This window comes from Siniperca chuatsi, linkage group LG1, assembly GCF_020085105.1.
Source record: "Siniperca chuatsi isolate FFG_IHB_CAS linkage group LG1, ASM2008510v1, whole genome shotgun sequence".
In the NCBI taxonomy this organism is placed as follows: Eukaryota; Metazoa; Chordata; class Actinopteri; order Centrarchiformes; family Sinipercidae; genus Siniperca; species Siniperca chuatsi.
The window spans coordinates 14,047,107-14,071,381 of record NC_058042.1 but is presented as its reverse complement, the minus strand read 5'-3'; the positions used below and the strand labels follow the sequence as shown (position 1 = coordinate 14,071,381).

General features: G+C 39.9%; 2 protein-coding genes across 5 annotated transcripts in view; one reads left to right on the top strand and one right to left on the bottom strand.

Annotated features, from left to right (window-relative positions):
- ankrd11 (ankyrin repeat domain 11) overlaps positions 1-14,262 on the bottom strand; it is a 102,134-nt gene extending 87,872 nt beyond the window's left edge. For 2 of the 4 annotated variants that reach the window (XM_044206149.1, XM_044206177.1), the window contains exon 1: positions 13,795-14,262. The gene's annotated coding sequence lies outside the window, so the exon portion shown is untranslated. The remainder of the gene's footprint in view (positions 1-13,794) is intronic. The other 2 variants (XM_044206152.1, XM_044206159.1) reach the window with 1 other exon arrangement.
- A 1,632-nt stretch (positions 14,263-15,894) lies between these two features.
- Positions 15,895-24,230, top strand: spg7 (SPG7 matrix AAA peptidase subunit, paraplegin). Its single transcript, XM_044205775.1, has 17 exons — positions 15,895-16,522; positions 17,152-17,254; positions 17,385-17,474; positions 17,604-17,845; positions 17,933-18,072; positions 18,489-18,591; positions 18,698-18,823; positions 19,072-19,234; positions 19,457-19,630; positions 19,730-19,854; positions 20,077-20,179; positions 20,414-20,524; positions 20,632-20,747; positions 21,543-21,699; positions 22,318-22,481; positions 22,719-22,796; positions 22,933-24,230. The coding sequence occupies exons 1-17, from the start codon at positions 16,304-16,306 to the stop codon at positions 23,137-23,139; spliced, it is 2,421 nt and encodes an 806-aa protein (XP_044061710.1). The 5' UTR covers positions 15,895-16,303; the 3' UTR covers positions 23,140-24,230.
- The last annotated feature ends 45 nt before the right edge of the window (positions 24,231-24,275 follow it).

Sequence of the window (24,275 nt, the reverse complement as noted above, 5' to 3'; positions counted from 1 at the left end):
CATCGCTCAACTCTAACCTCTACAGCATATCCGTATCAGTTTAATAGAAAGAGGAGTGTCTGTATTTTTGACGGTATTGAAAATCATACCTTCAGGATTTCTAAATACCCTGGTATGCTGTCATACCTTGACACCGCCCAAGCCAACTGGAAATAGGATCCTGTACTATGAAAATTTGCAAAGATACAATTTGTTTATAGTTTTTCTGAAATGTAACTCTTTTCTTGATTACAAATGACTTTTCATCACATTTACAGCTTGTAGGCTATTTTCCCATAGCTAGTTCACAGCGACCAATATTTTCTGCTTGTCATCCTTGATGGCAGTGTACATAATAAAATAAAAACACAAGAAAACAGCATACATTCTCACCTATAGCTGCTCTGCAGCATCTAGTGGATGAGTCAACTGTATATAGTCCTATTCGTAATCATGATATTGCATATTGAGCTAAGGACTGAGATGTGGCACTTCAGCCTCCAGTTCTTAATTGCCAAATGTGGGCAAAAAGCCAAAACAATGGCTAGTATAGTATATTCAATTATCTTGCTATTGAATATTCAGTGTTTTTAACAATGGCACAGTAAGTGAAGGCCAGCCAGCCTATTCTGACACTGTGATTTGATTTTTCTAGCATGAATGCTTGCTCTGTCATTCAGCCTCACACACAACCTGAGTGTTTCCACAGCTCTGCCATTTGTCATTTTCTGTTGCCATGGTTGCAGTGAAAGACAGAGCTCTATGAATATTGGAAATGGAGGTGTAGCAGCACATGGTACATTATCGACATAAACACCCGCACATGCTCTAACACCACAGAACAAGTCGGCTGTGTTGGTTCTGAATGCCTGCGGCCATCCGTTCACCCACACAATTCTCAACCAGTTAAAAAGCATGCATTTAATAAATAGGCTATCTCCAGCTGACACATCGTCTCCACACTAAATCATGTATCCAGCTACAAACCCAGCTCTCCAATTCAACATAGGAATGTGAAACTCAGATTTCTATCAATGCACATTCCATGTTTTTCATGCCTCTTTACATTATGTAGCTAACATGATCAGTATGATTATCAGACAATATGGATCCAGTGTACCACGGTGTGATACAGGGTAATTTCCCCATTTAGTTGGCATGCAGGCACATGGGCTAGCTAATATCTTGGTAACAGAAACTGCTTGACACATCTAACCCATCTCATTGCATGTACGAGTGTATACGCATCATGCATGATGCCACTGTCACCTTGACAAGGAGACATTTCAGACCTTCCTTGTATTCTGCAGGGCTTGACTGTCAGTGCCCCTCTTCTCCCTTTTGACAGGCTTGAGCCACACACACACACACACACTCTCCTGAGTTCCTCTCTGAGATTTCTCATTTCGTCCTCATTGGAAAGCTGTCTAAACGCCAGAGCAGGGTGTGCATGAATTAAAGCAGTGTGAAACTACTGCAAACAAAGTGGGGAAATTGCTACAGTAGTTTGTGGTTGTGAATGTCTATGTTAAGACAAGACAACCCTCTAAAGAGTTGTCACTGACAATAAACATGCTATATGACAACACCTGAGGCTATCAGAGTATACTTAGGCTAATACTATGGACACTGATTACGAATGACACCATGAACATACACACACCTTAAAATACACGCCAACACCTTAAGATAAGCCATCAGAATCTACCGGCAGAGAAAAACTTGTTGCTTACTATAAATATGCATATTTACATTTGAGACAACAGAAAAGGCCTGGCAAATAAATTATCCCGCATTACACAAAAAAACAGTTGGTGGGCGCGCATAGTTTACTATGATTTTTGTCAAAAGGAGGAAACAAGGCAAACAGTTAGGTCCAACGCCCTTAGATTCCTGCAAGCACTGCTTCCTGAGGAACCAGGGCTACTGCATAGAGGTGGAGATGGGGGAGGAGACTGTCAGAGAGTGATGGGAGAGGGGAGACGAGCATGCAGGGATGCAGTATGCAAGCGCACTGCTCAGCTCTGAGATGTTAAGATGGGAAGGACAAGGTGGCCGAGAGAAGGTGGAAGCAGAAGAGGAGAAAGAATAGAGGTGTTAGGGGCTAGAAAGAGAGAACACAGAGAGAGTCGAGCCAAGTGTGTGAGAGAGCACCATAACAGTGCACCACAGGGCTGAGTTCAGCAGACGATCTGTCCAAGAATCACAGAAGGTGATATGATGAAATTTAGCAGATATGCTGCACATGAGTACAATGAGTGTGTGTGTTTATACAAAACAGCTATGTGGAGAGCATGCATATCGGCATAACCACACCTCCATAAATCAATGTAGACATGCAGGGAAAGTATGCAGGGCTGGCACAGTAAAGGAAAAGTCAAAGGGACAGTTGACTTTATTCCTTTTAATGTTGATGGACCTAAAACTCCATTGCCCTATCAACCAACCACTCCAAATTTAGCCTAATATTACTAAATAATTAAATAGGAAAAACATTAATAATAGAACAGCTGTAGCTTTAAATAGATTTCAATTCTGAACCCGTCTGCAAAAGAAAAGGTTCTTTCTAAAATGTTCGACGGCGGTGCCACATGGCCCACAAAAACAGACGCTACTAGGCAGATCAAAACCATGGGATACTTAGTGAGGCATGAACCACAACATAGCCTCGGACAAATATGGTGTGAAATGAAATGCTTAAGGCAAAATATGTGCACATTTAAAGCTTACAGGATCTGAGGTTTTCCATTATTTAGACCATTGAATGCTGCGGATCTAACATCCAAGATTTGAGAGCTGGCTACAAAAAAGAAGGCCATTTTAATCCAGGAAGCCATCCAATTCATGATACTGTTTTTATTACGCCAATGTTTGCTACCTGTCTTCCAGGTGTGATTTTTTGACACCATTGATCATGAATGTAATACTTTTTGGCAGCTGACTCTCAAGTATATGCCCCCCGCACAAGTGCACACCAATGTGTAAGACCTCTATATATATATATAAAAAAAAAAAAAGTGGAGCTCTAAACTGTTTTACCACAAAACTATAATGTAAAGCAATTTTCAAGACTCTACAAGTTAGTTTTATACTGTACAGAAGGGAAAATAAAGAAATTGTACCTCAATTTATGCTTCAGGGAAAGGGCCAGCATTAACAAAATATTCACAATTTGCAGTACATGTGCAAAAACATTGGTATGATCCTTTAACTGCTAACCTTTTTTCTAAGAAAACTGTACATTCAAACAGGCTATGCAGTGATTAACGGTGAGAACTGGCTTTGCATAAGTAATGAGGAGGAATAAAAGACTGTCCTACATCCACGCCAGAGATTACACTGCTGGCTGCTGTTTCTATAAAAAGATTCACTGCAGGGAGTATGAGTGACACAGGCACACAAGTAACCACACACACCCTCACAAACACACAGATGGGCACAAAAACAAGGCAGTATATTTATAGGAAAGAAGGTTCTAGTATCAAAAGAACTTAAAAGATTAGTGCCTGGTTAACTCTAGTCACCCAATCACAGATCTGTGACTATTCCAAGCCTTGGCAGACAAACACAGTGAAATGCTGGAAAGATTATTGGTAGCTCCAGGCCAACCTAAAATGTCTTCTATGTTTCCTGTTCTCCTGTTTTCTACTTCTCATTTAGACTGCTTCCTTTCTGGGCAAAACAAATAACTCTGAGCCTGTAGCTTTGAGAACTGCTCTGTGTTGCCACATATTCAGGAGGGAAAGTCCCTGTGCAGACTGACTGAAGATGATGTGATTTTCCACTCCCTACTGACTGCTCTGGTTAAACACAATAGCTAATTCCTATCTCTGCACCCAAAAAAAAAAAAAAAAAAAAAAAAAGTCAAGACATTTTACTTTCACCTTCTCTTTGATTTATCGACCAATTGTTCATATAAGAAAATTGTCAGAACAAATCAAACACTATGATGATTGTGCACTTTTGCACATTTTTGTTATCACATTATTAGTATTAGTATTTTACTACTGTGTGTAAAATACAGTATCACTGACTGCAGTACACACTGATATATGCTACAGTTTTACTCATCCTGTAATTAGTTGTGTTAACGATTCTCTATCAGCAATGGGAATTTTAAGCCAGCTAGTTGTTCAAACGCAAACGTCCTCTAAATATTGCATAAGTGCATCTCTGAAAAGGTGCACAAGTAACATTCAGTTGTACCGTCAATTGATCTGTTTGACAATGGGATTATCTCATCATGAATCTCACACTTCACTGTAAGAGCAAAAGGAGCTTCAAACTGTATTCACAATGCAGTAGTTTGACAAGCTACAGCAATGTAGAAAATAATTAAAGTGGGTGAGCTTTTATTGGTAACACCTTATTGTCTTGCCAACTTGCTTCTTATGCCTTTTCTTCAGATAATCGACTAGTTTGCAAGTTCACTAAAACATTGATTATTTTTTCTTTTTACTTCAAATGTTCATGTCCCGTTGCTAATATCCATGCATGGCAGCATGCAGTTTGTAGCACATGAAACTCACTATTTTAAATTTTGACTACTTGCACATGTAAACCCTTCAAGCTTCTTCAAGTGTCTACTGCAGCTACCTCCTCTGTAACACCATCAGGAGTGACACATCTCTAATCTCTTAGTGGTAGCCTTCCATCCACACTATTCACAACCAAAAATTGAGATTTTCAAAATTCTCTCCAGAGTGAATACATGTGAAAAAAATGTATTGTAGATGGGGGAAAATGTAGCTTTCTGAAAACGCAGTTTCATAATTTTCAGCTTTTCAAAGACATGATCAAGTAAGCCTATGTGTTAGTGATGTGTAAGGCCTATAGGTGATATTGACTTGAAGGGGTAAACATTTGCAAGCAGTTTTAGATTTGTTCACTTTGGCATTTAAGTCTTTTAGTTGATCACTGAAAAGTGAAACATGAAAAAAGGGGGGTACTTTCTATTAGGTACTGTTCTTCCTGTATAGCTGCATCAACATTAAGAAGCCACCTCTGCCTCTCTGCGATCACTGATTTTGTATGTAAATATAGATGATCACACAGTACAGATGTTTTGTTGACAAGTCTTTGTTTATGCTGACAGAAGACTTTGTGAGCATGAAATAGTGATTTGATCACAGGTCTCAATGCAGAAGCCCAGAAATTATCACCACCCTTGGTTGACAGATAGCATACCTTCAATCAAAACATTTCTTATATTCATGTTGTTGTTTGTCAACATAAACAAAGATATGAAAATACTAGCACTGCATTACTTTCTATATTGAAACAAACAATAAGCAATAGCATAGATTCGAAGGTGAGTTCTATCTATCCATTCCATAGACTGTATATAAAGATGGACGACACTTCTTCACTTCCTCCAACTCCACAAAAATGAAGCCAAAATATCCTGGATATGGGTGGCTTCAATCTTGCGCTGGTGACGTCATTTGGAGCCAGAGACTGCGCAGTAGTGATCGGAGTTGTAGCCACGGTATCGAGGTCCTGCCCATACACTCAGTCACGAGCTGGCCTCAGCTGTCAATCATGACGTGTAAACCCCTTTTTATAGCATCAAATAACTAATTAAAACCAAACTTATCAGAAAAATGAACACTTGAACATACGTCAGCGTGATAACAACTACCTAAAATGATAGAAACCATCTTTGGGAAAAACATTTTTGACGTGTACTTTGAGTTTTTAGTTTGGCTTTGTGACCTATACTGCAGCCAGACACCAGGGGACGATTGAGATGTGTACAGTTTATACAGTCTACGATCCATTACCCACTCTTCTTAAGAGAAAATGGCCAAGATGCACACACTTGTTTACCAACCACCATAAAACTTGAGTAAGAAAAGATTTAAATCATTTTCCTATTATTGTGGTGTTAAGGTGTAGGCAGCAAACTTTAGTGAACAGAATATTAAAAAAAAAAAAAATCACTTCTAAGCACAGACCTCACTTAGGCCAAGGAGACAATGGGGTGGCTTATTTTGCCATCCCTTAAGTGCGTTCAGAATCCATGTAGTGGCAGAATCGTTATCGACCCTCAAATTGCTGCTGTTACGAGGGTCAGCATGACCCTTAGAACTGTCCTCCCATGCTCCTGACCTCTTCTGTTGTCCAAGTAGTTATCGAATGCTTGATATTTTCACTGGCAGTCTTCTAGTGTGAGTACTTGAACAAAGTGTCACTCCGGCCAACATCAAAACAAAAGAATGCTGAATGAGCGATGTCCTCCAATGAAACAACGTCTAGTTGGTGCCTAGCCAAACATTAGCTTGGTGCTAAGGGTTAGAAGTCTTTTCAGACCAAAAATAGCATAGCATTGCATTCACAAAAATGCAAGGGGATGCATTGATGTGGTCATTTTGGTACAGATACCAGTGAAAAGATTAAATATGAGCCAGTAATTCAAGGTTAAGTGGTAGATCCAATAGTGTAAAGCTGTATCAGAAGGCTAAATACTGTACAGCTGTGTGTGTGTCTTATACCATAAGACAATATTTTACAATTCTGGGAAGTTCTCAAGGCAACAATCATCACAACTGGGGTGCCAATGCAGTGGTCTAAACATGGCTTTAAACACATTCTCCAGTCACAGTCACATGCACACCTCTGAGGACATCCAAGTTATCCTGGAAAGCTGGATGAACTCAGAAAAATGACACACTGGCCTCATTTGTCTGAACTACAGTTTGTGTCTGAAGCCCCTAATGAGTTACAGAACAGGCTTCTTCTACCAGCCAATAGCACAATATGACCTCCATTACAGCGAGCCAGGAACAAGAACTTGAATCTCCACAGCCCATATAGGCTTGATAAACAACTCACACAAGTAAATCATCTGTCTGAAGGCAATTACCCACAAAATATGAAGAAGGCAAAGTACAAAAAGCAGCATCAACAATAGGTGTAACAGTAGAATGCTGTTAAAACAGACAGCGGGATGAATCACAACCTCTTTATAGCCACCAGCCTGGCTGTAAAGACAGAAAGAGCTGAATGGTGAAAATGCATGTACTGGTCAAAAAGGGTGTTTAGATCCTTTGTGTTAAGTATACTGCCCCACAGCTGCTGGGGGGGGGGGCAAAGTAAGGCTGCACATATTGGTGAGCCGGGGCATGGGCCCCGACTGCCGGACCTCATCTCTTTGGTATTTAGGTATGCCTTTGCTTTTCATTCACATCCCACCCGCACAAGTGCAGAGGCCCATCTCCCCACAGTCCTCCCCTCCCCTCCCCCCATCCTGTTGTTGCATTTCAATGTAAATGGGTGGATGAATGGCTGCAGCTGGCCCATCAAAAGGCCAGCCCTGCTGAAGGGCCTTGGTGATTGAGATTCAGCCAGGCCACACCACCTCTACCCTCCCCCACCCAACACTTTGTCCTAACACCCTTACCCCCTGTCTCAGCTTATACCCAACAAGAAGAGAATGGCCGGGCACAAGAGGCCTCAAAGAAAACTGATATTGCTATTTGCCTCTGAGCACAACAGTAGTCAGCATGAAGCAATTTCTCAAGGTGGCAACAAAGCCTAGACATATTTTATTTATCTCAGGGTGACAATGGTTGGTTATGGACAGAACACAATCTACAGTGATGGGGAACAGAAAAGACAAAATTGCTGTTACATATATCGTGTTAATTTGACCTTCTTCTAGACGTCATGTTAGAGGAGGGGAAAAAGGTCATGGCAGTCAGTCATGGCAATTTGACTGTTATGGTTTTGTAACAGCAATACTGTGTGAACAACAGTGTTGAACATTAATGCTATATGCATGCACAATGCTAGGACATGGTATGGCCACTTCACAATAAAAGCCTTATACAATTATTCACTGAAGGCTCTAGCTATGAAAAGCAGGTTCAATAGGTGATGAGCTAGCATTAACTGAAAAATAACACCAGAAAAGTCTTTTTTACTCTAAGAGGCTGTGATGTGTGCACTGTGTCCTGTTTTATAACACAGTTTATTATTTAAAAAAAAAAAGCATATGGGTGGGCCACCTTAGCTTTAGATTGGCATGGAAAACCCTTTAAAAAAGGCCTTAAGATTGAGGAGGAAAAACAGAGAAGGTAAGTGAGTACAGGAAAGCAAGCCTGCCTTGTCTTTTTCCCTGTGTGTCAGCAACAGACTGAACAGACCAGAACAGCCGAGCCCAGAGGGACACACCACGCAGACTGTCTCTGCCATCAGCTCCCAGACCTGGCCGACTAACCTCAGAACATTTCGAATGCCACGTATGGATAATACATCATCCCATGCAGCCTCCTGCTCAGCAGCACATCCAATCAAAACACCAACTGTTGTCTCCAGATTTGCACCACCCCTAATTCATGCCTGCCCAGACTGAGGCACACAGCCATTTGCCTAATAGCGTTACCTACTCAGGTTCTCTCCCTACTCAGTGTGAAACACATGCACAAATGCATAGGTGCTTTTTATAGCAAAGACTTTCACCTATTATCATTAAACCAAAAAAACACTCAAATCACCTGTCTGGAATTTCAATAGTAGCATGTCTATGATTCACTTGTTGAGTTCACAGAGTGAGACAACTGTGACTAACGTATAATGGCTGAGCATCTTTGGGGCAATTCAGAATGAAACTAGAAGTGTAATTAAATGGTACCCAATAGGCCTACACAGATATTTCAGTCAGATCGTAAACCCAGACCAGGCTCTGCAAATCCAAACTCCCTACCAAACACCCTTTAAATAGATTATTACAATTTAAATAGTTCTTTACTTCAAATAAACATGTTTATTCACCTTACTGAAAGAAACATTAATTTTTTCATGGGATTTTGAATACTTTAAATCAATATGGCAAAGTAGCCATGTTGCTGGTCAGCCCATGTTATAATGTATTTATGCCAGAATGGTAAGACATAGATACAAACACACAAACACACAGGACACAAGACACACAATCCCTAGGAGCATGATACAAGTTTTAAAATTTTCTGAATACCTGAAATTATGATTAAGCATATCAGTACGATCCCTTAAAAAGAAGAGCACAAAATATTCCTTTTCCAAGCTTCAATCAGAAAGATCAAAAGCCAAGTCTGCAAAAGCACATTTCTGGAGAAGCAGCAGCATGCCAGAATAGAGAACCTTTCCCTTTGATGTGCAAGAGACTCAGGGAAGAGAAAATATTATCAAGAGGAGTGCAGCGGAAGGCTAGGAAGTAAGCACAACCTAACACGAGTTAAAGACGCCATCAACCATCAGGACCTCCTAAACCCTGAAATGAGGCTCTATGGTCCCTGAGGGAAACAGCAGGATTGGGGCCCGCCATTTTGTTCCATTTCGCTTCGAGGATAGAGGAGGGGGCAAAGGACTAGGCTGAATTTCAAAGGGCTTCAGATGCCATTTGAGTATCCGCAGAGATTGTGCTGGTAGAACAGCAGCTATAAAAGATTTACACAACTCGAACAGGGTGGATGAGAGGGGAGTGAGAGAGAAACTGAAAAAGAGAGAGAAAAGGAAAGGCAGAGACAGACAAAGAGGCAAGAAACACGAGTAGCCATGCTTGTTTACCTAAAAGGTTCACACTCTCAACATGAGGGGGAGGGGAGAGCCTGCATGGACAGTTCAGGCAGAGTGGGTGCTGGAGCTGCAGCTAAAGGCTTCTTTTCCCTCTTACAAGTAGCTCTTTTATTCTTCCATTTGAAACTCAAGACAGTTTCTCAGCAATATTCAAGGAAGAAATTGCACAATGTAATGTGTACTATGTCAGCCACCTACACATCTTATTATTATATAATACATCCTAAGAAAGGGCATGGGAGCAGAGAAAGTGCCACCATTTCCCCCCCTTAAGGACCACTGATATGTAAACAAAGCTACAGAGATTTCTCTCAGTGCAATGTCTGCATCTTTTCTGCTCACACATAGAAACTCTTACAAAACCAACAGCATTTTTGGCCACTACTTAAATATTACGCCAGGTAATGGGGCAAAAACAAATGTGCTTTTTAAGCATATTAACAACTATGTACAAACATGACATTGCAACAATGCTGTTCTCACAGAGAAGTCCAATCATGACTGCAGGGAGAAATGCTGGACAGAAGGAGACACAATGTCAATACTGGACCAACTATATACAACGTTTCAGTCATTTTCAAGAGTAACATTTATCTAAATACAAACATAGACAGGGATGGAAATTTTTGCAGAATGAGGTATTGAGTAATGAATGGATAGCCGTTTACCTGAAATACTTGCAACTCAAAAAAAAAGGACAGGAGAAGGGCTGACATTTTTTTTTTCCATTGTCAACTAACCTGCCAATTACCTTTTCAATTAATTGATTAGCCATTTAGGTCATAAACTGTCAGAAATAACCAGAAATGCCCATGTCATGTCATCAGAGCCAAAACTGATGTCTTCAACAGTCAAAAACCCCACAGGTATATAATTCAAAATGATATGAAAAAGATGACTGTTCTCACATTTGAGAAGTTTGGCATTTGTAATTGATAAACTGAATATGATTGATTAATGGTGAGATAAATTTATTGCTGAATAACTTAAAATGTTTCAGCACTTGACAGGACCTGTCTCATCAAGCCATCAAGCCACTGTATGTATGTTCTTACATACGTAATAACTGTTTTAAACTAATGAGTGTCTCTAAATAAATAATTCCTCTTTAAAACCTTTATTTGACCTCTATTTCAAGATGAACAATTGCTGGAGGCTCAGGTAAAAATGCAATCACGTCATACACGGCGTCTGCCATCAAAAACAATGAAAGGAAGTGGTGGGACAAATCCATACCAACCAGGGTATAACAGTAACATTTTAAACAGCTGCCTGGCTGGCTACCAGCAATCAGATTTTGGTTGCCAAGGATCACAGATTTCACCAAGAACATGTGGCTCAGTATCACTAAAACTGACAGTGATAGATTTAATACATTTGCAGGGTCATTTTCTAAATTAGAATAGGCAGAAAAATGACTGGTGTGGTCATTTATGAGAATATAGTAAATCATTCTACTGAAAAGTTAATATGTATTCATATTCTGAAGCATGGTGTCTATTGTGCAACTACTGCAGTGCTCTCTGCATCTGCTTTTTTTATTTTTTAATCTGCCCTCTCTTGTCATCCCTGATATACTTTTCATGTTTGGGTGACATTTTTACTTTCATTTGGGTTCGATGGTCTCAATATCAATACTCATGCACAGTGATTCAGTGATTCTGACAGATTATCACTGGACTTGGTCATAATGATCAGCTGGTTGTACTGTGCAGCTGTTGAGCCACCCAAACACAGCAATCAAGAGTATCTTGTTCTCTCGCTTTCATTGTTATTGTGTTTTTGCCATGATGCATATACTGAGTTGTATTTGACTTTAACTCAGCCTTTCAGTCAGCTTCAAAAAATATGCGGTAGGCCACCTAAGAATCAGACAGGCAACAAAAATCCTCGATCGAGGGTGAGAAACAGAGCAATCAGGCATGTTTACGACAACACTTTCACAGCACCGTAACAATGGGCTGATGTGCAAGCAACCCAGAAGTTGACTGACTGGTGTGGTGCACACGAGTCAGCAAATTTTCTGCATCTGGGTAATACGTCCATTAATGGAGACTGAAGAGCTGTGAGACACAAGAACCACTGTTAGGCAGTAGAAGAGCAGAAACATAGAAATGTTGCCTGCTTTTATTTAAGACAAAAAGTGTAACCCCAAGCTACAATCACAGCTCATGACCTTTCTGACCCAAGCAGAACTCCATTTCCTGTTGCAGACAGAGGGCATGGTTTAATTCTCTGCTACTACTTATGGGAACAGGGGCAAAATCTAGCCATCACTAATGGGAACCGTGTGGGACGTACAGTTCAGGAGTGTCAAGTAGCATGGCAGTTATCCTTACTTATGACAAGAAATATTTTGACTCAAAATTCTAAAATATATCAATAAGATTCCTGTTTATTATTTTTTTTATTATTATTGGTACCAAGATATAATAAATGTGCTGCATTAACTGTAAATATCAGCATGACATGATTGATGATGATGATTCCTGATTTAGAGGAACACACACCACTATAGGTCCTCATTACTGTCCTGGACTGGCTACTTATGAGTCCAAAGCAATAGTCTTAATAGAATTGAACACTAAATGATTCCAAAAGAAAACATATAAAAAAGGCACACAAGTACCCACAACATAACAGACCTGCGAAAAATGTGTACAGCCTATAGTGTCAAAGAACAAAATATTAAACTATCAGTTTGATTGACAGACCCTGTGACACAATGATTACACTTCACGTTGAAGAGAAACTTCAGCCTCAATGAGATTTTCTTTCTGTGTGTGTATCTTACATTCACAATGTAAACACATCAGTGATATATGGTAATGTATTAGAGATAAAATTGGTTAAGAATCCTGAAAAAACACCTAGTTTATACTACCACACACCATAATCTTCATGTATAACAGAACAGGGCATGTGATACAATTTGAATTGAGGCTTTAACTATAGCACAGAGAAATAGGACCTACGCAAGCTCAAGGGAGACAGAGATATGGATCACTGCCTCTGCAGTGTAGTCAACATGAACGCCCAAACAAGCTAAAACACTCTCAGTATCTTGGTGGAAAACACCACCAGCGGCACTGCAGTGTTTTCCTCAGCATTGGTACTGCACCAAAGTGGAGAGCTTCTCCTCCATATTTTGTTTCCTCTACATCTCATCTCAAATCCCACCATGTTGTGCCCCACCTTTACATGTTATTTAACACAGAAAAAACATGGACACTCCACTAAAGTAACTTAGGTAATTATTAGGTAGTTATATATCCATACAACCCATTGTTAGTCTACTAACTACATACAGACAGTTCCTGATATGTCCAGACAGCCTGTGGGCATTTCAAAGCACTGTTCTTTAAACAGCCTTCATGGGTTTAGTTCTGACAATCTAATGCATTGCTTTCCATATAGACATGCTTGTAGCACATCCATTTTGCATTAGTGCTGGAATAGACCAGCAATTGGACAAGACATATTGCTTCATGACAGGAATTTACGAGGCTGTGTACACTTAACTAGAAAAGCAGGCAGGCTAGTATTGCTTTAGATTATAAAAAGGTCAATATCTGGTTGTTATTACCCGTAGAAATGTAATGATAATTGTTGTCTGGGATATTGCACGTGCCCCTCAGTGCTAATCCTGCTAGTATCGAACAAATCTAGTCCACAACATTACTCTGATGTAACTTACTGTAGATGTGTAAGTGTTAATTATGTTTTGCTTGCAAGACAAGCCCTCCAAAACACACGAACAAGACTGATCTGTTATACTGTTAGTATGCATGTACGCATAAGTGCATGTCTGGTTGCTTACTCAAACCATTAAAATTGAGTTCTTAATTATCAAAACACCGCCAGTACCAGTCCCACCACACATGAGCAATGATTTACCACAGCTAAATAAAATTTGCTATAACAACTGAAGATACGGTACTTCAATGTATAATACACGAAACGAATGCCTTTTTGATCAAATTATCATCATTTCAAAAAAACACAGCTAAGCACAACCATGGAAAGGCTGCGTTCAAGAAGCAGAGCAGCGTGCTAACAAATCTTTGTTTATTTCCAGTGAAAACAAGTAAATAGCATAAATATAACAATAAATCTCATTTGACCTAGGTAAATAAAGATATTGCAAGTTGACCTTTGTCGCAACACAAATGAACCCGAGTTAACCACGGGGGCAGCAATAGTCAGTTTGTTGTTGTGAACGCGTTAGCTTTGCAGGACCAGTAAAATGCGACTTACCTCTGTCTGAATTCCCACAAATTCAAATAGTTATCTGAATCTTCAATGTTTAGTCTATGCCGCGATGTTTTCGGCCGATGCTGGATGGTCCCATTTGTTGACGTCGGTTCAGTACAGAGTGGTCCGGAGACATCCGCATAAACTCGCGACGACCATCGCAGCTCAAAAACAGCTCATTAGAATCGAGGCTAGCGCTAGCTTGTTAAAACCGTGTAGACCAACAAACAGACGTCCAAGGAAGAAAACAATAAAATATCCACGAAAACTCGTTTACAGCGTAGCTATTTCATCTTCACCACAAACTACGAACCTTTCACACTCCATGTGTACAACAGTAGGCTTGCTTGGGTGAACGTAAACCATCAAAAGATCATATTTTGTTTCGGTTTAATCCTCTCCGCCAACCCATTCGAGCGGTTTTCGAGCGGCCTTTGACTCTAATGTGTGGACGCTCAAGACGGAAACGCTTCGGGAATGAAACGAGCGTCCTGATTGGCACTGGCGTTGTAGGCGGATACCGTTTCCGCACACGATGAAACAGACGCCATTTTGGATCCACATAGCATCCTCTTCTCACTTCAGAACAAACACAAGCAGAGCGCCAACGTGGCTGACCGTGGTTCACAGTTTCAAACGCAAAAACCCACACTCCATTATATAGTTGGGGACCAAGAAAAGGAAATGGAGTATAGGCATTGGGTGCACTCGTTTTCTACATTTCTAGAAACCTTAAACTTTGTTTATTCGGACTAGTTGTTTTTCATAGGTTATTTAAAATGCAAACGTAGATGTGTATTGCGAAAGGTGCACAGAATATTTGTAAACAGTTTGTAAAGATTCTAACTAAGGCATTCATACAAACAATTTATTAAATGCAACTATTGGCTAACTAATGTCTCATAAAAGTATACCAAGGGCATCCGTATTTACCACATATTTTAGGGCTTATCAAGATGTAAGTTTTGTTTTCGATGGATGGGTCAGACCTCAAACACAGGGTATAGATCAGAGGAGACAGAGTTGTTAGAAAGCGGGGCGTGCTGGTATACAAACTTGATGCACCCATGGTCAAAATGAAAAGCGAAAGGATGAAACGAAGGCTCCCATTGGTTCAAAGAAAACTTCTCTACTCTTATTGAGTTACGTAATATGTCTCTCAAACTGACCTGTACACGTCGCTTATCACAGGGTGCAACCTGCATTTTTTTCATTACTTAAGACTTCACCAGCTGATTTCACTGACTGGTTATCCTTCAAGTAAAGAAGAGGAAGTCATCATTAAAAGTACTTGCTGAGGTGATTATTTAGAATGAAAACCACCAAACTGTATGCCATGCATGGTACATGGCTCCACTATTCTCCATCTCAAAACGTGATAGGATTTTACAAGTTGGATCTTACTGACAACAAAATGTGTTCATATGTTGTATTAATTTTGCTAAACCTAACTGGGCCAAGGTCTACTGAATCCAGAGCTCTACGCAATAAACCAACAGCGCACTCTGCTGCAGAACTGCTATAGTGTCAACACACAAAAATACTTTTAGTACTTTATACTTTTCTCAGAGGTTTCCGAGAGTCCACATAGCCCTAATATTCTGAACTGAAGACAGGATCATTTGTGGAGGTGAAATATTATTATTTTCGCTATTTGCATTACTATACGCTGTATCTACATATACATTACATATGGGGGAATCTGGAATGTTTTATGCGTTTTTAATACTCAATAACATAAGACACGGACGCTATAATCCCATACAATTTTCACTCAACAGAAGACAAGCCCAAAGAGGCTCAATATTAAGGGCAATTGTGTAAACTGAACCAATATTTATGTCTTGAGTGCGCAGTGAGTGTGCGCCCCCTTGTGTAGTAGACGTGCGGATTTTACTTTGCTGCTTTGCACACATTCAATGTTAGCTTTAAAAAGTGGGCAGAATTTAGCAGCAATACAAATCTAGTAAATCCAAGTTACAGTTTACTGCATAACTGACTGAAATATTTCGTGAGACTGGAGATTGCATAGTTTACATTGCGTTGTGTCACAGTCTATGCGTTGTATAAACCCTGCGCAAACGTCTGCGCAGCTGGTAGGTCCTCGACGAACACAGACAGAGGTTGAAGTTCAAAGGTCGAGGCAAAGATGATTTCAAAGGCTACGAGATGTGTTAAACTGTAACGTTACTATTCAATCTTCGGCACAGATTAAACAGGCTCAACAACAATGATAATTAGACAATGCAGATAAAGTCAAATTTAGATTAAATACGTAACTGTTATTGTGTTTTGTGCTTGCTTTTCCGTGCGCAGGAAGTCCGGGAGTGGATAGTTGCAGTGTTGATATCTTTGCTCAGCTACATGGTTGAATAACATAGCAAGCTAGCTCTAAAAGGAGATAGAGGTAAACAAACGTGTTACAAAACACAATTTTAGCTTCATAGAAAACTAATAGCTATGGCATTGCAATTGTTAAGTTAATATACTGCATTCAGTGAGAACATACGCTATGTCAGCTTTGTTATTCCAGCACCGAGCTGGCCTTTGTAGAAAATACAGTAGAGGTTTATTGTGGACGCTGTCAAGGCGAAACTCTCATATATTGGTAAACAAACTGATATCCAGCGACAGTGTTAAAAATGTGCTGTCCAGATGCGTCAATGTCAGAAAGATGCTTCTTTCAAAATCAGAGCGGACACTTACAAGTCAGCCACAAAAACTCATTCAGGTAAGCAATTACATCAGAGATTTACCAAACATGATAGTTGGATGAGTGTCTTTCTAAACACAACCCCAGGTTTTGGCGTGTACTCATGGTTGTTAGTGGTAAAATAGTGAGTGAGGAAAATATGGACAAACTGTAAGAAGTCTGTGAAGTGTGATCTGTATACCAGTAGCCTCTCATTGAGACCCTTTACCTTGGAATATAAAGTAAGAAGAAAAAACAAAGGGATTTTGCCTCAGAGGAATAACTCTCATTCACCCTTAAGCAGAATTTGGATTTGAAACTGCAACGTCAGTAATTTTCGTTAGTAATACCTATTTACAAATAAAGTCAGCTGTCTCCCTGAGCTTCAAATTAGATTATTAACTTAAATTGTAAGTATCAGCAGGTGACAATCATTGGCACCCATTACAAAAGTGTCAAGGGCACCTCCCTTCATTCAGAATTAATTCATGTGATTAAAGTGTTATTCTACTGTGGGAGTTCTTTATTTGAAATTAGGTCATTCTTTACTGCTTCTGTTTGGTTGTAAATGCATTGGATTTGTATGTGCAAAATACAGCAGTTGTTTTTACTTCCTCTCTGTCACATTTGTCACAACAAAATATGTTGTCCTAATGTTCCCATTTTAGAGTCTTCTCCACAGACCTTTGGGTCCTGGCATGGGGGGAATTAGCAAAGAGTTAATCAGGAGCAACCTGCTGAGGAACCCTGTTGGGTTGGTAAATCTATTAGGTAAATACTCAGTTTTATCACACTTGGTAGGATTAATTACAATATGATTAAATACTTACGTATACTTACGATATGATCATATTTTACTTACTTATAGCTACTTATGATAAAAAAAATACTTTGATTTCAGGGGAAATAAACTTCTTCAGTACATCTCAATCTAAACAAGAGAAAAATAAAAGTAATGGACCAAAGGGAAAAACTCCAGAGGAAGATGAAGGTAAGTGATCAATTGCTTTATCTGCTTGGCACACGGCTGTTCAGTAAGCGCTCCACATCTGGTTGTGATTCCAATTTCTTTCTCTGATTCTTTTTATTCTCTTCTTCCATAATCTGCCTCACCTTTCAGAGGAGAAGAAACGTCGTGAGCAGGAGGACCAGATGTACCGGGAGCGCCTGCGGACCCTCTTCATCATAGCGCTCATCATGAGCCTGCTAAACTCCATTAATACCAGTGGTGGTAACATCTCTTGGAATGACTTTGTCAATGAGATGTTGGCCAAGGGAGAGGTGTCACGCGTGCAAGTCGTTCCTGAGAGTGACATTGTTGAAATCTACCTTCATCCTGGAGCAGTTATCTTTGGAAGGCCTGTATGTTGTGCAGGATTTAATGCAAACACACAATTAGCACATGTGCATACTGACCCCTCATTTCCCGCCATGTTTCTTGCTTTGCAGAGGCTGGCGCTCATGTACAGAATGCAGGTTGCCAACATTGACAAATTTGAGGAGAAGCTGAGAACTGCTGAAGAAGAGCTGAATATTGACACTAAGGACAGGATACCGGTGTCCTACAAACGCACTGGATTCTTTGGAAAGTAAGAACATGACCTTTCTCGGAGCAGACTTTAAATCAAAAGAAATCCATTTATGAGGTGCCTGCAAAGGTTTAATGAGCAATTTGAAAGAATGCTATCTACATACAGAGTAAAAGAATGTGTGCCACAAAAAACATAATCCATCCACTTGGATTATTCTTCTCATTAGTAATTTCATAAAGAACCGATAGGTGCCGTCATTATATGTTGTAACCATAATCCCCTAATGTTTTCTTTAAAATAATACAGTATGTGGGTATGCTTGTGACTTGTATATCCATTTAAACAGTCTGGTCAAATTGGCAATGAACTCCAACTGTATTTTTAATGTCTGGAACTCTGATTTTTCTCCTACTTTGAAGTTAAAAAAAAAAGTAAGACTCATTGCAATGTCTTTTCCTCTCATCACTTTGCAGTGCAATCTATGCTCTGGGCATGGCTGCCATTGGTGTGGCTATTCTCTGGTATATCTTTCGACTAGCAGGCATGGGAGGCAGAGAGGGCGGCTTCAGTGCTTTTGTGAGTGAAACCACATAAGCAAAGTGGCATGTGTACATTTAGGGTTCTTATTGTGTTCCACTGATTTAACTTGCGTATTAATTGCATATTACAACAAACTTAACAGAATCAGCTGAAGATGGCCAAGTTCACCATTGTGGACGGCAAGTCGGGTAAAGGTGTGAATTTCAAAGATGTAGCAGGCATGCACGAGGCTAAGATGGAAGTAAAGGAATTTGTTGATTACCTTAAGGTAAGAAACCAGACTTATAGTAATATATGTTGGTCTTGTATAGTAAAGGCACACATTGAATATTCAATCCCTATTAAGTAGTCTAAGGATGAGGTGGATCTAACTCGTGGTTTAGCTCACCCTCTGCTACAATATCTACTTGATGAACTGAAGTCCTTTGTATCTATCAGCCAAATCTCACATGAGTAAAAAATTTAATTTCCCCATTGCAGTCTATTACTTACCACGTTGATGTTATCTATTGTCAGAATCCAGAGCGATACCTCCAGCTGGGAGCTAAGGTTCCCAAGGGTGCACTGTTGCTTGGGCCTCCAGGCTGTGGGAAGACCCTGCTTGCTAAGGCTGTAGCCACTGAGGCCCAGGTGCCCTTTCTGGCTATGGCTGGCTCTGAGTTTGTGGAGGTCATTGGAGGTATGTGAAGATAGCACCAGCATTTAATATGGCATATAGCTGGTCAACATACAGCAAAAAGTATCAAGTTATTGGTAAAAAATATATTGTGGTATTTGATTTTAGGCATCATTGCTTAGCCTTTTATATATCAGCCTTATTAGAAGGTTAATTTCTGAATGTAGATTAGATGCTGTATGTTATGTTTAGTTTTGATGTGACTTATATTGTGTTTGTGTGTAGGTCTGGGTGCTGCTAGGGTCAGGAGTCTGTTCAAGGAGGCTCGAGGCCGAGCACCCTGCATTGTCTACATCGATGAGATTGATGCTGTGGGAAAGAAGCGCTCCACCAACATGTCAGGGTTCTCCAATACTGAAGAGGAGCAGACGCTCAACCAGCTGCTGGTAGAAATGGATGGTGAGTAAAACTTGGGATTTCAGAATGGTTTGTTGTCAGACTTTTCAGATAGAATAATGAAACTTTGAACTCTTCTTTCTTTCTTTTTTTTTGTTGCAGGAATGGGAACGACTGACCATGTCATTGTCCTTGCTTCCACTAACAGAGGAGATATTTTGGACAATGCTCTCATGAGACCAGGCAGACTGGACAGGCACATCTTTATAGATCTGCCCACAGTGCAGGTAGTCTTGAGCACTCACAGTTGCCAGCGACCTTAATTAAACAGTGATGTAGTTAGTGTAATATATTTACACTATATTTATCTTATTGGACTGAAAACGGCATATTCCGTTTTAGCTAATCACACGTTAAAAAAAACAAAACAACCATGTTAACTGTGTAGGAGGTTTAGACAGAATTTGTCAGTTAAATCTATTTATCTAATTTTTATTGCTGTCTCTCAGGAGAGGAAAGAGATCTTTGAGCAACATCTGAAGATCTTGAAGCTGACCCAACCAGCTAATGTCTACTCTCTGCGTCTGGCTGAGCTCACCCCAGGCTTCAGTGGTATATACATATTTACTGTTTTATCCTCATGTAAATCTATGAACATCTGTGGCCATAACAAAATAATGGCCTGCCTCCATGAATAAACAGAAGCTCTTGATCAACAAACATATGAAACATCTTTGGACATCACAACACAACACAACACTTATGTTTACTTGATGTTCACTGAAATGTCATTCGCCCACATGGTGATCATGAAATCTCTGTTGCCAACTCACTTTCTCTCTGCAGGTGCAGACATTGCTAACATTTGTAACGAAGCTGCCCTGCATGCTGCCAGAGAGGGACACAAGTCCATCGATACCTTTAACTTTGAGTATGCAGTGGAGAGAGTAATAGCAGGTACAATGATGCAAACACGGTATTGTGGGAAAACAAATAAATGTCGTATATCTCACTTGCCACTCTTGCACAATCGGACAAATCTGTGTGTATGTGTATTTCTTCAGGAAGCGTAAAGAAGAGTAAGATCCTGTCCAAAGAGGAGCAGAGGGTGGTTGCCTTCCATGAGTCTGGACATGCCTTAGTGGGATGGCTACTTGAGCACACAGAGGCAGTCCTGAAGGTACGCACACTCCTGTATGGCTGCTCCTTGATGTACTGAAGGCTTGTAAGACATGTCCTGTGTAAAGACATCCTTTAACACATAATTGTATATCTGCGATGTTTTGTTTTAATCAGAGTAGTCTTATAGATCAAAGTTTTGGCACTTTCCATGTTATTATTTCATAATTTTATTGAATCTTTTACCAAGGCTGTGTGTCTAACAATTTTTCACTGTGTCCAAATATCTTGTCAGTCATCTGTCATTTCTCCACTTGTACTGCTATGAGTGGTTCTTGACGTTTCTTTTGGTAATTTATATGGATGCAGGGACTGTTTATTACTGTTTTATAAGGTTGAGCAAATGGGTCTCTTTTTTTCTTTCTCTGCTGGTCTGCCTCATCTAATATTTGCTCCATTGGACTTTCACACATCTATGTGTCAAAGCCAGACTGACCAGGACATCAAACTAGTTGTTAAATATTTAGCACTCAATTAACATGTCGGTTGTTATTGGTTGCCAGATAGGCCGCCAACACTGAGGTCAAAGGCCTCTTTATACTGTTGACCAAGCCAGTGCAGGACGACTTGATAAAATGACAAACTCACACAAAAAACATTTAATACACAGTGTTATAGACAATTAACGGGATAGGGTTATGACAACATGGATCGGCACATAGAAAGGCCTTGAAAACAATCCTAAAACAGTCATTTTAAAAAAAGAAGCAAGGCTTCACCTTCAGTTCAGTTCAATTCCTTTTTTTAAGAACTCTTTTGTTGAAATCACAGATAGATCATGTGGTGTGTTTTTCAGGTGTCCATTGCCCCGCGGACTAATGCAGCCCTGGGATTTGCCCAGATCCTACCTCGTGACCAATACCTGTTCACCAAGGAGCAGCTGTTTGAGCGGATGTGTATGGCTCTGGGAGGAAGAACTGCTGAGGCTATCACCTTTAACAGGGTTACAACAGGTACACTCCATCTATTGTATATCCACTGTAATCACAGCCTGCTCACATGCATATCACCTTCTTCCTATGAACGCCTCTCACTTAATTTCTTCATAGCTTTCTTCTGCTCAAATTCTTGACCCTCCTCAATCTCAATCTTACCAAATTATTATTGTTTTTGTATTATTCCTGATATGAAATGAGATTTTTTTTTTTACTTGTTTCAAATAAGATTAAACTATTACAAGAATTTTTAGAGTTGGATTTTAGAAGTTGTCCTTGTTTCAGGATTTTTCCAGCATTTGTAGAAAATGAATCAAACATGGGAAACGGCAGTGGCAGCGTGGATCAGTTTTTTCGTTTTAATAGAAATTTGTCTTGAAGGCTGAATGAAGTTGTTTTTTTTCAGTGCACTACCCTGACATTTGCACTTACAAATGGTTGTTCATTATTTTTATAAATTGTATTGTTTTTTTTTTTTTACTGATCAAACATCAACTCTGATCAACACTCAACTCTGAATAGGAATTATAGCCAAGTATCTACAATGAAAATTGATGAAAATATAAATGTGTAGTATAACTTGCCACCCAGTGGGGTTTTAACCCAAAGTTAATTATCCTCACTCTGTGTCCCCAGGAGCTCAAGATGACTTGCGTAAGGTGACTCGTGTGGCCTACTCTATGGTGAAGCAGTACGGCATGTGTGACAGTGTCGGCCAGGTCTCATTCCCAGACACAGAGGAACAAGGTGCCATTGGACGCCGTCCTTTCAGCCAGGGCCTGCAGCAGCAGATGGACCACGTGGGTTCTAAAATTGTATTAGTTCTCTGTTCTCTGTTAGCCCACAATAGCATGCTGTGAATGTTGACATAATGAGTTATCACCTTAAAGTATTGCCGTTATTTCAGTAGGCCATAATGTTATTAGGTGTTCTGAATTAGGACTACCTATCATCTCCCTGTTAACTTTACCTAGAAGACAGTGAATGTTGTTGTATGTCATCATAAAGTAGAGATTTGACAGCACTTGTTCTTTCAGGAGGCTAAGATATTGATAGCCCGTGCTTACAGGCACACAGAGAAGCTGCTACTGGACAACAGAGACAAGCTGACACTGGTCAGTTGTTCCCTTCTTTGATCATAAATTATGTGCATTAAGTAACTTTCTGCTATTATTGAGCACATCACTTATGTATTACCTTTGGTTTAGTGTTAAATTATAAGTCACAACTAGTTGGGGTCTGTCTTTCCAGTTGGCCAATGCGCTGTTAGAGCGTGAGGTGGTGAACTACAATGACATTGAAGCCTTGCTGGGTCCACCCCCCCATGGGCCCAAAAAGATGATCGTCCCGCAGAGCTGGTTGGAGGCTGAGAGGGACCAACAAGACACAGGAGAAGATGAACCTCCACCACCTCCCCGCAAACAAAGAGAGGAGGACGTGGATCCACAGCTACTATGATCTTAAAATGTATGTTTTCCAAATGCTGCATTTTGGGGGGGGGGTCATCTGGGCGAATTTTCTAAAACTTGGCATTGATTCCTCACTTTGAAGCTTTATATGCCTGAAAGTGAAATCATCAAAGTTTCTTAAAACTCTGCAATCCATGCAGACTTTTGTGCAAATTAAAATTTGCACTTGTTTTTCAGTTAGCTGACCTATTTAGATCATCATCAGATTAGATCATCTGAAACAGGCCTCATCAAGCCAGCGCAACTTTGAGAATGATTATTTTGGGAGGAATTCCATCATTTTTCTCACATGCTTGCTGCACAGCCATATTATTATGCCTAAAAAGAAGTCTGTTTAAACAGGAGGTCTCTAACTAGCCTAAAGCGCAGGTAGTTTAGAAAAGCCCTCTAATCAACATTTACTGTATGTGCAATCAACAATTATATACTCTGGCTTAGAATTCCCAAACACTGTGCTAATACCTGAAAGTGACATGGGATCATTTTATGCAAACATACTGTAGCATATACAGGTTTGGATTTGAGTATTACTTTTGCTGTTGGCCATTTGTAACTCAAGTCATTCTATACTGAAAACAGTCGTCTTTAGGGGTGATTTATTTACCTTGCCTTGAGATGACGTGCACCAGATATATTTGCATTCATTCAGGTGACTCACATCTACACAAACACATTAAGGTTTGCATTATTGTGTTTGGTATTCAAGTGAGCTGCAGTAAAGAATTATAACAGATTGTAGTGGACATTTGCTGTGGACATTTATACCTAATAGTGTGTACTTCTGTAAAGAGAAGTGGTAAGGAACAAATGAAACTGCTCTCCATCAGTGAGGAAACTACATTTTACATTTTGAAATAGCCCTTTTAGCGGCAGGTATTACTCCACACATCTTGTTCCTTCTCTCAACGCGAGACATGCAGATTGTGTTAATAGATGGAATTGGTTGGAAGGTTGAGCTTGTGTTTTCTTTGAAAAAAAGTCTTTGTATTAGGGATTGTGTATTGGTTTGATTGCCACATGTGAATATGAAGTCCCACAGGATGGTGTTAAATATTAAAATAAAGTTTTATTTAAATATTGTGTTGCTCTTCGTGTAGTATATTTTAGTGGTAACATGTGTATGAA